Genomic DNA, 16,318 nt, shown 5'->3' with positions numbered 1-16,318 from the left:
TAAGGATGTGCCTATACAGAACTACCAATGATCAACCGTTACCGTAGATCAGGAAAGCTGATATACAGAATATTACCCATTTTAAATTTGGCAAAATTTGACAGGGCAGCACCAGTGGATCATCCATCTGTTAGAATTTTCAGTTGAGCATGAACGTGGAATAATAACAAGGCAAACAGGACAACACAACATGCATACACACACGTACATCTACACATATAAATATAACGGAAGTATATAACGGAGACGAACGGAAGTGGCGCATCCTGATCAAAGTGCTTGAAACTCTTGAATGCATAGATCGTCGAAAATATATGTTACACAGAGTACGCACGACTGTTATGTATTAACACAAGACCCTGTGATCCGATGATCGCCTGCATTTAGTATCCCAGGCGAAAGATATAATTGTAATGTAACTTGGATTGATTTATGCTCACGTGGTCTTATCGGTGCTGATAGGAAAGATTGGACCGTCTCTATAAATAAATCACAACTTATGAAGAAAAGTCAGAAAGACGTAAAGGTTTTCTTCGCTCACGACAAAAATGGCCATGTTGATATCGAATAGAATTCTTACACAGACTTTGAGACGATAATTTCAAGTTACAATATACACGGAGTGATAGGATTTTAATGTTCATTTTAACCGAAAGTTCAGGGTATTTTACATGCACATCTATATATATGCAGAATATAAGATAAATTTAATGCATTGTACAGTTCATAGCTGCATGATAGAAAACACACGTAAATATAGGTTACGCTGCACTGTTCCATGCAGTGACGTAAGAAGGCAGGGGGGGGGGGGGGGGGGACAGAAGGAAGGCAGCAATTTTCCCTAACCTTTTTTTAGTGGGGAGAGGGGAATCCAAATTTATCTGATTCGTTTCCAGTGGCGTAGGAAGGGGGGTGGGGGGTGGGGGGTGGGTTGCTGGGTTAGTAGGAGAGGGCAATTGCCTCCTCACTTCCTACGCCACTGGCATGAGAGGTATAAATGAACTTGAATACATAATCCAATGGTTATATTTGAATAAAGAGTTACTAAATGAATGGGTTTCTTACCTTACCAATGTAACACTATATCTATAAATCTAAACATTTAAATTAAAAGACGTAGAAAATGATAACATTGTCTGATGTCAGACATGCAAGTGTAATACATATTACTTGTTACAATTTTATATGCCATTGTTAGAGTCGTTACTATGACATCACAGGATATGTATTCTAGTGTGTATACTGGTCTTTATTTAGACATGATTATCATTACTCAACATACATTTACAATATATCTGCACGTGTATTCATGTCCCAAAGGACAGGACGTGAGTGCTTGCGGTCACAGACTCTGTTTTGTTTGAATGGGGTATTTCCGACATTTCCATGTATTTTACACAAGTATATACATTTATATATTGTACACTGTATTGTATACTAATATTATATACATTAAGCGCTACACTATATCAATATGTTTCGGATCAAAACATAAACTTATACACATTTTACTTAAGTGGGTTATACATGATATATATAGAGTTATATAATAGAAGTATAATGACTAATCCGTTGTGGTATCACCATAATTACAATATACACAAAACATATCAATCCTGTAATTTACATCAACATGAATAGGAATATACAATACAAGTTCTGCCATCATGAATATTATATTAACCCTTAGCATACAGTGATTAGAACGAGGTAGCCTTGAATATAGGTCAAGGTAACTTTTTTCACAGACCGTGTCAGGCTTTATCCGAGAAACCGACCAAAAAATATCATGATTTTGTGCCTTTTTCTTATAATTATCAAAAAAAAAAGTATTCTTTTGACAGTTTAACATGTCTGGTGTCTGGATTGTCAAGGTCAGCTGGACAGTGCTGAGGTGTGTGTACTACTCTCTACAAGAAATGTGTTTTTATACATCAACTAATTTGACTTTCAAAATGGAAATTGCATGGATGATTTTGAATGCATTGTAGAAGAGAATTGTGGTGTTTCTAGAGCAGATTTCTTCTGCCTATATAGTACTTTGAGGGAAAAACTTTTGGACAAAGAACACCTCTCACCATGCTTCAGTGAACATTATTGTAACTTGCCTGTACTTTACACCAGGATACCTGTATATATTGTGAAAGGTGTTTCCTGCAGTGAACCGTGTTTGAATTGTTTTCTCCGAAAAATGGCTTCCACCTGGAGTGCTAGCACTAGCGGTGGTAAAGGGCAATCCAAAGGTCTCCAGTCAGGACGAATTAGTGATATTTTCAAAGGAAAAATGTCCACAGATGAAAAACTAGATAACATATTTGCTATGCTCTCAACACTCAAAGAAGACATGAGCCAACAGATGAAAAGTCTGAGAGAGAAAATTAAAAGAGAAAACAGAGAACTGGTAGAGAGACTTGAGGGCCGGGTTTTAGACTTAGAAGTACAGAATGAGGAATTGAAATAGAGTCAGGAAACTTGAGCAGGAAGTAGCAGATTGCGAGGGAAAAAAGTTTGAGTTAGAAAGCAAGCAAAGTGATTTAGAGCAACACAGCAGAAAAAAACTCTGTACGGATTGTAGGCCTTGAGGATACTGACAAAAATGAGACCGTTGAAGACTGTGTTGGAAAAATTGTAAGATTTGTTCAGTACAAACTGAAAGTTATGATCTTAGAGGCAGACATAGATATAGCCCATAGGCTTGGTGTCTTCCAGCGAGGAAAACCACGAAACATAATTTGTAAGTTGACTCGTAGAAGGAAGAAAATAGAAGTCATACAGCAGCGGAAAGTGTTAAAGGGATCAGGATATTTCATCATGGAGGACTTGACTCGTATTAACCAACAGAGGTTAAAGGCAGCGTTTGAACTTGAGTGTGTTGAACGGTCTTGGAGTACTGATGGAAAATTATATGCGTTACTAAGGAATGGAAAAAAACGGAGACTGTTTTACAACATTCCTTTGACAGATGCTTTCCTGATGAATGGTGACAATTTTCCGCGTAAGTAATAATATCTGTGAAATCATGGACATTTATATGTACAAAACAAGCTGATGTTATATACAATGGACACAATAATAGCATTGTACATTTGGATGGATCAGATATTGATTGACAATTAATATTTATGGTAACTATGGGTACAAAATAATAATGATTTACAAATTTACAAAACATTTGTATTTCTGATTTATAAAGGAGATCAAAGCAAAAATGTTGTATGTTATTTTGCAAAAAATAAATGTAAAATAGTACTGAATCAGAATGAAATATGTTGTCTGAATAGATACATAGATACATAAATACACACACACACACACACACACACAAATACACACACACACACACACACACACACACACACACACACATATATATATATATATATATATATATATAAAAGAGTACTAACTCAGAATAATACATGCTGACCTAATATATATATGTATAACATGAGTAAAAATTCATAATTATATTACTTGGTGTCCGGAACGTTATATAAAAGGTACCAGTTTTGAGTCAAAAGGATACATGCTTTCAGATGATAATGTGTATAAATATGTAAGGACCAAGACAGAATTTCAGAATATATATCATCTTTAAAAACATGTCTATATGTATATATATGTATTATATAAAATACAAATTCAGAATGATTTATGTTTAAAAACTATATATGATATACCACATATAAGGTATTGAGCTGAATATTTATTGTCTGGAAAAATTATATATATATATGTATATATATTATATTTATCATACGAGATTATTTGAATCAGTGTGATATAGTTTGTCTGAATAGATAATAATGTAACACATAAGAGTACTTAATGTACAATGTATTGACAAGCATATTTCACAGGTAACCGAAACTTTTTCTAGACTTGTAATGATACTGTTTCCTTTTGGTTTGATTTTGTTTTTGAGAATACTTGTTTTTGATATGATAAAATACTACAGATATTGGTTCGTCAGAGAAATTATATTGATTCACATAACTTCCGGTTTATTTGTTTACTTCCGGTGTGTGGTATATGAGAGGGTGGTAGCGGTTCGTGTGAAAGTGAACAGAATGGAAAACGTAAGTAGAGAAATAGGAGGTAAAGTATAGGGGGATGAAATAGGGGATAAATGTATGTAGTTAATAGTGGGCCAGCCTGGCTTGGCCACATCTACAGATATACAGCTGGAATTCTATATGTATTTTTGTATCTGTACCAGGGGGTGGGGGGAACGGGGAGTCTTCATTGTTGTTTTAAAAAAAGTTCACTTTAAACTTGAAAAGTCAAGAATATCTTAAACCAGTGTTGTGGTGGTATATATTTTGTTGGTTAATAACTAACTTAATAAGAAATAACAATGGATGATAATTTAAAAAATGGCTGCTGCAACTGTCGGTATTTGTCGTCAGATAAAATAAAAAGCAGAGATTTTTTCATTAATTATAGGAAAAAATATGATATATCTGTACTAATTGATACACATTCTACTAAAGAGATTGAGCAATATTGGGCAAGTGAATGGGGTTAATAACACATTTAAATTTTAAATTTTAAAGGAGATTAAGGATGTTAATGGTAATTTTCTAATATTTGAAATGAAACTCTTCGATAGGAAAATAACTTTGTTAGCTCTTTATGGCCCAAATGAGGATACTCCTGCTTTTTTTGATAATATACACCAAAAACTTGAAACTTTAGATAATAAGCCAATAATAGCCTGTGGAGATTGGAATGTGTGTCTAAGTTATGAACTTGATAACCTTAATTATAAACAAAAAAATAATCCTAGAAGTCAAGCTAAAATCCACGAAATGATGTCTTCATTAGATATGTTAGATATATGGTGTGAAGAGAACCCTGGAATTAGAAGATATACGTGGAGGGGTCCTCATCAAAAATAGACAAGGTTGGGTTATTTTCTAGTTTCTTCTGATTAAGTCCCTTTTATTATCAATACGGATATAGGAATAAGTTATAGATCTGACCACTCTCCAGTTTCAGTTACTTTTAAATTTATCAATCAAAAACGAGGAAGTGGCATTTGGAAATTCAACAACTCATTATTACATGATAATATATATGTTGCAAAAGTTAAGGAATGTATATCGGACACACTTAACCAGTATAGAAATAATGTTAACACCACTAATATTGAATATTCAATAGATAACCACTTGTTGTGGGAAACCGTAAAGTTAACGATAAGGGGAATGACCATGAAATACTGTTCATATAAGAAAAAACATTCAGAGTGCATTTTTTTATACCCAGACAAAGGCAGACCATATCAGAGAAAAATGGAGATCTATCACCACAGCACGGGATCTAGATCATTAGATTTACATAAGAAATGAATTTAAAAAAAAGATATAAATATATCATGTTTGACAAGTATATTAATTACTTTTACATATGTAAGAGTTGATCATGAGCTGAGTCAATCATGAATATACTACTTGTATTATTGTATTGTATTATGTGAACTTGGAAAAATAAACAAAAACGAAAAAAAAAAAAAAAACAAAAACAAAACAAAAAAACAAAAACAAAAACAAAAAAAATGTCTGGTGTCTGTTACCTTAAATGATAGTCTATGTCATTTTTGTTTTAATGTTTTGTCGGGCGTCAGCCCGGAGACCTAACAGACAATAGTCATGATTTCGGGACTTTTAGATTACAGGAAGTCATGTCAAGGCCTTGCAATTTGACTTCTGTGATCGGTGATACGGCCCAATATTATTCCTTTTCGAGCTTCCTCATAGGAACTTAATCCCCAAGAGTCATGATTCTAGACCTTTTGGTCGATCGACACCATATTGGCCTACTTTATATCAATATTTTGCGCTTAGTCTCTAATGGCACAGCAATAGCTTCACTTGAAGCAAGATAAATATCAAAGATTTCTAAATAATTATTTACAACGATAAAAAAATAAATAATATATATGAGATAAATGTGAAAATTCGATCAAACAGATTTGTAAATACTTAGAAAGAAAAAGATCTGAAATACAAATATTGCTATTGACTGACCGTCAGATTGCATTTATACACAGCATGAATGCAATCTTGGTGATATAAATGATTACGACGTCCACAAAGCCACATTGACAACGATACAACCTGATCGACCATTCAGTGGTTGAATGAAGCCAACAGGATGTCGATAAGTTTGAGAAAATATATAGTGTACATAAATTTGCATATTTTCTATCATTTTCTCCCGCATATATACGACAACATGGAATGCACCATATCAGCATTAACTGACATGTTGGGATGAACATGAACATTTTCGTTAGCGACAGTCGCATCCCACTGGTCTAAATATATTATGCGATCCTGCAAATCTAAAAATTCATCAAAAAGTATTTGTTGTTCAATTTGTCTAATAAAGTCATAAGGAAGCATATTAGTAACATATGTTAAAGCATGTGGGCCTTTGATGAAAATTTTAATGTTAGGAGCACGTTTAAGAAGGCGAATAACAGACTCCTTGGCATTTCGAACATGTTCTCTAAAAATCTTGTGAGAAACCCTAGCAATATGAAGGTACCAGTGTAATACTACAATGTCAGAACTATTTGCGGGAATCTCGTCCAATCGAAAAGCTACTGATCTGACGTTAAGTCTGGATGAGTGATGATTACCATAAAAAGGAAGTTCGTGTGGTGCCCACTCTATGGACATATTTCGTGACTTTAGTGTTGCATGGGCATACCTCTGCCATGACTTATCCTTAATTTCATCCCATCGACCAGTTGTGAACTTTAAACCAAGGTAGCCAACCAAGTATACAAACCATATTCGGTTTGTAGAATCTCCTAGAATAAGTAAACGTCGTCCCGACAGGCATTTAAAATAGTCTTCTTTTGTCCGTTGCAGTGTACTTTTGCATATAAGATTTTTCCATGTATTATTCTTGTAAAATCCAGTCGGAGTTGTTTTACGCCAAGTCAGCATTTTGGAAATATGCATGCAATTTTGTAACACAGGAAGTTTGACTTTGTTATCTGCAAAATAAGATAAAAATATAATATACAATCACAGCATGTTGATGAGGTAAATCCATGATCATATAGCACTACCCAAGAAAAACAGTCAATTTTAAACTAGCGAAGTTTTGAAAAATTAGGGAGACAATTATTTCCAGTGGAAAGTGGTTCATAATATCAAAATAGATATTTAAGAGCTACTCGTCTGATTTCCGTCTCGGAATTATCTTCAGAATCTTCATAACCTTGTTTGGTGAAAACAAACCAAGTTGGTTTTAAGTAAGATATTGTAAACTGTCTTCCTGCTGTCATAGCAGTCTGTTTCGCTCTTGCAGATTCAATTCCGTCCGTTAGTTGCTTAATTCAATCGAGAGAGAAGCAAACTTTGTAGAGGCAACCATTGTTATTTCGTAAGCAAAAGGCAAAATCAGACTAAATAGGGACAGCACCAATGCATTCGGACAAAAAAGAAGGAATCCATTTTTTGCCATTTCATACATTGGACCTCGTTCCTCCAAGGGCCGAAACCAATTAGTTACACACAATTGAATTTTCTTCCATCAAATATGTTTCAAACAAAATTGGGACAGGACTCTTCCGTTCCAATAGAAGGAGAAACAATTTAAATAGTATGCTCTATTTTCCATATTGAGCCTCGCGTCTCCAACCTCTAGGGGTCAAGATTCATCGTTTATACAAAATGTATTCACCTTGACATAACATACTTCAGACGAAAGTTAGGACGAAATCCATGCATTCCTACAAGAGGAACAGAAAATTACAGAATCTGCCCTATTTCCCATATTGGGCTCCGTCCATCCCGCCCAAGGTGTCGAACCCTATTATTTTCATTTCACACAAGAATCCTTTACATAAAGATGAGGCAAAATCCAGCCATTCCGGAGGACGATTTTAAAGAATTTGCTCTATTTTCTATATTGGGTCCCGCCCCTCCAATCCTAAGTGGGCGAGGTCAACTGTTTATACAGAATTGGTTCCCTTTGCACTCAAGAAAGCTATCGACGAAAGGTGGGGTTTCTAGCAATGCTAATGTCCCATCGAGGTCGGCCTAAAGATTTTTAACACTTCGAGACCAGTCATTGATACATTGCTTTGTGCCATCAAATTGGTTCTCTTAATCGATGACGCACATGCCTAATTAACTAATTACGTAACTTAATTACTAAACTATGAACGTCGATTGTTACAAAACAGATGAAAGATTATTAATTATTAAAACGAAATAGGAAAGATCGAACCATAGCCGAAATACCAAAATATACCGCCAATATTATTGATTATTTAAGCATTCGGTGAGAAAATTGTCAAAGTTTTGTGAACAAGTGGTTTTTGAATGTCTTTCACATTCAGGCCATTAAAAGTATTTAGCATATAGATAGCTTTATCTCGAAATCTTACCTCGTCCAAAGAGTTAGAAACTTCAACTTTTGTGCAACGTTTTTTTTTCATTTTTTTATGTGTATCACTCAAATGACTTATTGAACGGCAAAGTGGACAAAGGAGACCAACCTGTCACATTCCAAACTTTCATGTACACATGTGCCTTTCCTAATATATAACAACTCCTAGCATGCATACAAGTATGCCGACGTGGCCTTAAATGACTTAAGCTGTCAATTATAATTAGGACGTTAAATACAATGTATTATATGACCCATAGTTACTATGTCAATCTTCCAACAACAATATAATATATACCAAATATACCCAAATACCATCAATTGTTTTTTACACTCCTTTCTACATTTTCTACTAAGGCGGAGACTTTAAACACCTAATACAGTACCATTCTCACAATGAGAGGTAGATGTGTAGGTGCGGGTTGTAAAGCTGTTTTAGAAGAGACACTAAAACCAAGAAATCTGCAAGAAATATAAGACTTCCCCGGCACAATTTTGTGTTGGATGTTTTCAAAGCAGATGACAATAACTTTACTGATGATCAAGAGAATGGTATGTGTGCTAAGTGTTTTAAGAATTATCGGAAAAGAAATCCACAACCTTTGACCCAAAGTACAAAATGTTGGTGTTGATGATTATATTTGGCGAAACATCCCACTATTATCACCAGATGATCTTCTCATGGCCAGTCTTCCCATGCAAAACGCACACTATGTATGAAGAGTTTCAATCAAAACTCAACCATATTGTATTTGTTCACATCATCTTATAGGGGAAGATATTAACACTAACGTTGAAATCCGCACTGATGCAAGAGAAATATTGACTTCCCAGCTACCTTTCAGATCAAAGAAAATCATCAATGACATTTTGGGGATCTCTAAATGATGCAAATTGTAAAGCCTTGAAAAGTAGCATTTTAAAGCATTTGCCCTATCAGCGCAATAGATTAGACCCTGCACCTCCCGCGCTAGGGGTCGAGACCCACCATTTATTCAAAGTTGATATCCTATCACATAAAAGGCTTCACACCAAACTGGAACAGAGTCTAGGCAGAAGAATAATTTTAAAGAACTTACTCTGTTTCAAATATTGGCATCTGGCTATGTGGTCAATTGAAAGTCATATCCACTGTTTATGCAAGAAGGCGTTCCACTGTCCCAACAATGTCTCAGGTTAAACTTAGACAATATCATAAAACGGAATTTTTAACATCTTACTACAATGTACCTGTCCTGTATTAGGCATCACACCTTTGGTCTCCAGAAGGTAAAACTTCTTGTGTATACAAGATTTGGTTTATTTCATCCAGGTACTCTTCAGATCAAATCAAGACAGAATGAAGGTATTCTCAATAAAGACAAAATAATCTAACGATTTTTTTTCTATTTCTTCTATTAGGCAGTTTCCTCCCATCCAAAATGGCCGAGACCCATCATTTATACAAAATCAAATCTTCAATCAAATATAGGACCCCGCCACTCCAATCCCAATGGGTCGAGACCCACCGCTTGTACGACGTTGATTCTCCTTTACCCAAAAATGTTTAACATCCATTTGGGACAAAATCCAAGCATTCCTATACATATTCAAAAGATTTTCGTTATTTCCTACATCATTCATTTTACAATCACAGCAGAACGAGCACAACAAAAATAAAACAGACGGACGAAAAATTAAGCGCAGATGCACACCTTCAGCGTCTGATGAGTTCATCAACAGTTTCACAAGGTTTGATGAAAACTAGGAGACTTCTGAACATGATCTTGTACACAGACAAACGGACGTATTAACGTTCTTCCGCACATGACTCGTGCGGTTAACGTTTCGTCCTATTAATCAAACGTCAAAATTCATATTAATTTCCATTAACTCCGTCACTAAACCAGCACATGTGCACTGAAGCCTGATGATAAATTGTGCATTTCCATCCTTATATGAACGAAAATTTTCGACTGAATGAACTTTGCAAACCACACATATATATACTTGAGTACTGATGTACAAACGAACAGACAGACGAACAACATGATTCAAGTATACTCTTAACTTCGTTTAAAAGATTTGATGAAAGAGATATTCAATATTAGCTCTACAAAAATAAAACTGTCTTCCGGAAATAACTCATTGATTCTTTTTCAAAAACCTTACTAACACGGTCAAAAAGACGTAAAATCTTTGAATTTTATTTTTAGACAAATTGATGTTTTCTTACCTTTGAATTCAGAAAAAAATAAATCAAGATACATCTATAATTCACCAGAATCATTTTAGGCACCATTTCATTTTTTGCTATAATGCATCCGGTTATAAAAAATGATAGGAGAAATGTTCTCTCTTGTGATTTTGTATTATGCCTAAACGTATAATTGTACGAAGAAACAAGCTCATTAACGGTCAAAACGTGATTTTCACGACAATCGTACTTTAGCGTATATCGAAATTTCTCTATAGTTCATGTATCGACCTCATCAAAAGTTTATAACTGTATACAGCTGGTTCTTTTGATACAAATAAACTGAAATAATGAAAAGAGCTGTATTTAACGTTTTGTGTTTACATATTAACAATATACATAAATAATTCAGAAAATACTTACCGGCCTCTATAGTTATGTTCATCTTCATCTTCTTAAATACATAATTCCTAAAAATGTAAGATAAACGGTTATGATTCTCTTTTTTGATATTGTATTGACAAAACACATGTCTTACACACAAAGAAAGTTGACTACGCATGGAGGGCTGCTTCTTTTCTGATGCAAAACGGTTTTAAGAGGGTATAAAAGGTATGTGATCTGTATTATTATTTCAAGATCGGCGCAACGCGGCTAATAGGTACATTGCACAAGAACATTAACTCGCTTCCACTGTTTTCTTCCGAGCGACAGATTACATGGAAATGAAAGTTTAACACGTATCTATCCAAAACAAATGCAATGTTAACCATATAACAGAAATATACATTTATTTTTACGTTACGATTTACACATCTTCAATCGTGTGTTTTGTAGAAAAATAACACATTTTATCAACAAATGAATAACTACGACAAGCCAGGGTACTTGCCTATTTCTATTTAATATGTCCCTCAGAAAACGTGTTCACAAGCCAAATGTTAGACTATCTACAACAGGTCACCACATTGCACAACTTTTACTAATCAAGCATTTGAACGACAAAGATTGCGAAAACAAACAAATAATAGTCATATGTTATACAACATTTTTTCAAGTGCATCAGTGCCATAGTAAAGTTGGTCGTGTCGCGAGTTTGGTGCACATGCATGTGTTCCAGGATATATGCGATTGACTGCATGGAGTTTTCTCTGTTTCCAGTTTTATTGTTTCTTTTTTCAAACGCATTTTTGAATGGCTGAGGAGAACTGATCATCCTCATATACTGTCAAAGAATTAACGCTCCACCAAATGTATAACCATCAACAAATCAAACATTACTAAGACTTACCTGAACAGATGGTCTGACTCCTTGCTTAAGGTGTTCGTACTTTTGTCCATGGTGTAAAACAACCATTCACTGCAGTTGTACATCTTTGGACTCTTACAATACCAAGACATTCCGAAATTATCCTTCGTAAAGTTACAGACACTTGCATTTCCAAAAAATCTGATTCCAACATTACATGGTGTTTTTTCAACCTGTCTAGTATTGTTTTTATCTTCAAATATAGCCTCAATAGTGTAGAATATGCCGTTATTTTGCAAGTAATTTAAAAATATTCCAACATGTTTCTTTGTATTTGCAATCATTACAATCAGTTCTGATTTTCCGAACCACAGCGTTTCAACAATACCAGTGTGAGAGCCATTGCCATTATCAACAACATATCCGCTCACACTATTTCCGGTGGAGGGCTGTTTCAGCCAAATTCTTAACACGTCACCTCCGGACAAAACCGGTCTACCCAAGCCATCCTTCAGGGCTATGTCTACTTTGATTGTTTCGCCAATTTTGTACGTTTTACTTTTTTTCTGCAGATAAAATTTCGAGAACGACGAATTTGCTAATCGTGTAAAGTCTTTTATTTCTGTTTCATGTTTATATGCCGAAATTCTTTGCAGCACTGATAAATCCTGCCATCTTTGTTCATCTGCCGAGTCGGGAGCGACGTTCGTTGTCTTCACACGATGTACATTGTCTAGAACTATCATCCTGTTCATAAAACAAAAAATATTCATTATTGTTTATCGGATACATCTTTCCATTATAAAATTGGTTCATAATCTACGAATGATAATATATTGATTTACTGACTTGGTCTTGGTGCGTGTCAGCATTAATACTTCGGGATAAAATATAACAACATATTCCTTGTATCCCTTGGTCATTGTTTACATAACATAACATACGCCACGGATAGCTGGCTGTGGAGATAGCTAGTCACATCTTCAAGTTGGCATATCTTTACACTTTGGATTCATGCCATGTATTGTCGATCACATAACGTTTGCACATAAACGTGGGAACATTTCCTTAGATTGATTAAAATTTTGCGTTGGCGATTTTCTAATTCCATATATTTTTTTATGACGTTACTATGCATATGACTTCCTGGTGTTTTGAAACCACAACTTGACCAACGAGGATTACAGTCAATCATTACAAGGTTCACGAACTGGATATTCGAAAAGCAAAAAACAGAGCAGCTATGAAATAAAATCACTTGATATGATTAATTTATCACATGATTTTATGCATTTTACAACAATTTGCGAATTACAGGCATTTCGGGATATCTGTTTTTCTTAATTAAATTTTGTATCATGCAATCGAACAAGTTTTTTGTGAAAGATAAATACAAACAGCCCTTTTTGTCTTTTTTTCCCCTTTTCCATTGCTGTTACGGGAAAATTAGAGAACTGAACTCTTAACAGTGACCATTGGGTAATATAAACAATTCAAAGTACCATCATGACTGGTAAGCCACAAAGAAAGTATTTCTTTGTTTTCTGGGATCATCGTCGGGTGAACATCGCCATTTAGAAGCGGAGGTTTCACTGCACAACAAGCAATAGGCTTGTCGTCCTGTATGTCAGTTAGGGTTATTGTAGTGAAATGACTTATTCATGGATACAACAGAATCATCACAAACCGATTCGATCCCCAGCTTACTGAGAAACATAAAACAAGACAGCTAGGTAACATAGAATCATATATCCCGGATGTTAACCAGGTGTTACGTGGACAGAAAGGACTGCCTTATTCTGATAAATGCAAATGACATTCAACAACTTAGTGATTGTACAAAAGACACACTTCATAATTAAGAAAGATATACAGTAGAGTCAAACGATGCATCATATAGCTGGTTTGTTCTTCTGGGACTCGTCAGTGATGTTAAGGGCCTGAAGTTTGAAGTCTGGGATGTGGTTAAAAGAAAATCCAAAGTGATTTTTTAAAAAAAGTCTAAATCTAAACAGGGAAGAACAACCGCTCCATAAATAAATAAATTTTGCAATTTCCATAAATCAGATAATTTTAGAACAGCGTCATGTGCATGTTCTGAACCATTCGAGTGAATTAAAACGGGGCAAGAAAGTAACGACAAACCTCGGGGACTATGTCTACCACCTGCTATCTTAAAGATTGTACAAAAGAAACACAGCTGAACCGGGTAATATTTAAAGTAAAGGAATACTTTTTGGAAAGAAATATGAAAATATTCTTGTGTTGTACAGCAGAAAATTGATATACTATGCTATAAATCACGTGTCCATATTTAAGACATATTTCCTTGGACCTAGATTTATACCCAAGTCCATGGTATTTCATACCGATATATTCTGGTAATCTGGATAGCAAAGTTTACTCGCTATATACACCAGTGCTTTGATGCCAACTCCCTAAAGTCACGATAACAACGTTTTGTAAAGCATAACATTTAATTACCACTTTCACATGTTTTTGCTTCTTATACAATGCATAGTTATGTATTTTATAGATAAAACATGTTATATTCTGCGCTATAAACGAAAATGGGCGACCGTACAGAAGTAAATGTACAAATATGCCGATGCTTGAAATACGCCTGACAATCTGCTGTTTTCGTGGGGTTATCATGAATGCACAAATTATATATTTGTAGGTATAAAATGCCTTGGTACTTCAACAAACTCAGTCAGGTTTCTTGAAGTAGCTGATATAGACAATAGTGGAATTGCGGTAGTTATACTTACAAAATCAAGAATATCATACAAATGAGGATGACTTTCAGAAGGGTGAGCTGCCGTCCATGACAAATACTACGAATGACTTGTTCCATTTCAGCTTCTTTCTAAAATGAATAAGAATAAATTTATGCAAAATATAAATAATTGAAAAATATAGATAAATATAGCTCATAGTCACTTGTTATCTAATGCAGCATCGATTGGTTTATTTACCAATAGAAATAGACCTACAACATAATACGTGTATTAATGACCTGATTTCGGTCGCCATCACGACCTTCCTGTGAGATGTTAAGTCAGATCTGTTTTACGCTCATTCGTACACAAGAAAATGTCATTGTCATAATACCGATTACCATTTGAGAATCTGACTTAACGTTGTTTGTGTTGTCCTAGATTTACATTGTTGATAAAGCAATAGAAGCTTTACATTTCTGCACTTGTTCAGGACGTTTGTGTTAGTCTATTCTTTTACCGAGTGTACATGTGGATGTTTGTTTTGGTTTTTAGTCTTGCTATTTTTATCATATTTCATTGGTCACATGCATGAAACAACTAATACACATTAACCATTAAAAATTAATGTCGTTATATATAGGTTATATAGATAAAACATAAACATATTGATTTTCTATAACATTTTCAAGTCTCTTTGAGAGGCAATTATTGGAGATTACAAACATTGATTGCACATATATTCTCTTAAATTCTCTAACGTGTCATGCTATCAGTATTCTAATATTTACAAAATTATCGGGATTTTTTAAAATCATGTTTTAAGAAAGAAAATACCTTGTATGTAAAATAATAAATAAATAAAACCCTTATTTGTTTGCAGTTGCAAAACATGTCATGGTGTTAACAACATTTTCTCGAAAAAAGTCAAAGCATTCATAATCATGAATATTGTCTGATGTAGTATTTGACTTCCTTTCTTTAGGTTTGTATTAAGATACAGCCAATCAGATACATTCTCCTCTGCGCAGAATACATTGATGATATAAGTAGTACCTCTTTAAAGCATCGCTTAAGATTTAGTTTTCCTGGTAGTTGGGTGGCGCAGTGGTTATGCAATCGCCTTTCAACTAGCTGTCCGGGGTTCGATTCCCGGAATAGACGTGATAAGGTATGGCGTCAACTGCCCGACCACGTGAGTTTTCCCCGCGCACTCCGGTTAAAAGAGTGTAGCTCTTGATTGACAATAACTCCCTACAAATATGTGTTGTCTTAATTGTCTGTCGTACTTGTTGAGAAAAGTTACCCGAGAGACGATAACAGTAAGGCGGATGAAACTTCCATATTTACAACTTGGACAATATATACAAAGGAATGAGTTTTACTTTTATTCACTTTGTTTATAACCAATGCGAAAGTAAGGAAATGCTGGCTCTTTAAGGTTTATAAGTAGAAAGATCGAGGGGAAAAAGAACATGACATAGCTGTACCTAACGCACGTTGTTATCGCTGTGATTTTCGAAATACTAAGTGACGAAAAATATCATCAATGGTGTTCGATTCTCAGTGACGGCCATTAGACGTCCCCCAATATCTGTGACATATTTGCATTGATAACTATGTCGTCAAGACGTTATTGTTTAGAAATGTAACTTTGTTTAAGTGCCCATTTATACCACCTACTTTTTAAAGAAGTAATGGAAAATTAATTTTGTCTAGTTTGAAATAAAATTATAAATTCTACAACAATTGAGCTAC

General features: G+C 34.6%; 1 protein-coding gene and 1 pseudogene across 1 annotated transcript; one reads left to right on the top strand and one right to left on the bottom strand.

Moving 5' to 3' along the window:
* The first annotated feature begins 2,284 nt into the window (after nt 1-2,284).
* On the top strand, nt 2,285-3,003 carry LOC132564383 (uncharacterized; annotated as a pseudogene).
* Nucleotides 3,004-6,212: 3,209 nt separating this feature from the next.
* Nucleotides 6,213-12,586, bottom strand: LOC132564382 (NXPE family member 4-like). Its single transcript, XM_060229036.1, has 3 exons — nt 11,883-12,586; nt 11,015-11,061; nt 6,213-7,012 (listed from the first exon to the last, which is right to left on the bottom strand). Exons 1-3 carry the CDS (start codon nt 12,584-12,586, stop codon nt 6,213-6,215), a joined length of 1,551 nt encoding a protein of 516 aa, XP_060085019.1.
* Between the last annotated feature and the right edge of the window lie 3,732 nt (nt 12,587-16,318).

Source organism: Ylistrum balloti, unplaced genomic scaffold (assembly GCF_031769215.1).
Source record: "Ylistrum balloti isolate Yb309-2 unplaced genomic scaffold, AGI_CSIRO_Ybal_v1 Utg372238, whole genome shotgun sequence".
Lineage (NCBI taxonomy): Eukaryota > Metazoa > Mollusca > Bivalvia > Pectinida > Pectinidae > Ylistrum > Ylistrum balloti.
The sequence above is the reverse complement of the archived record's forward strand: the minus strand, read 5'-3'. Positions and strand labels throughout refer to the sequence as shown.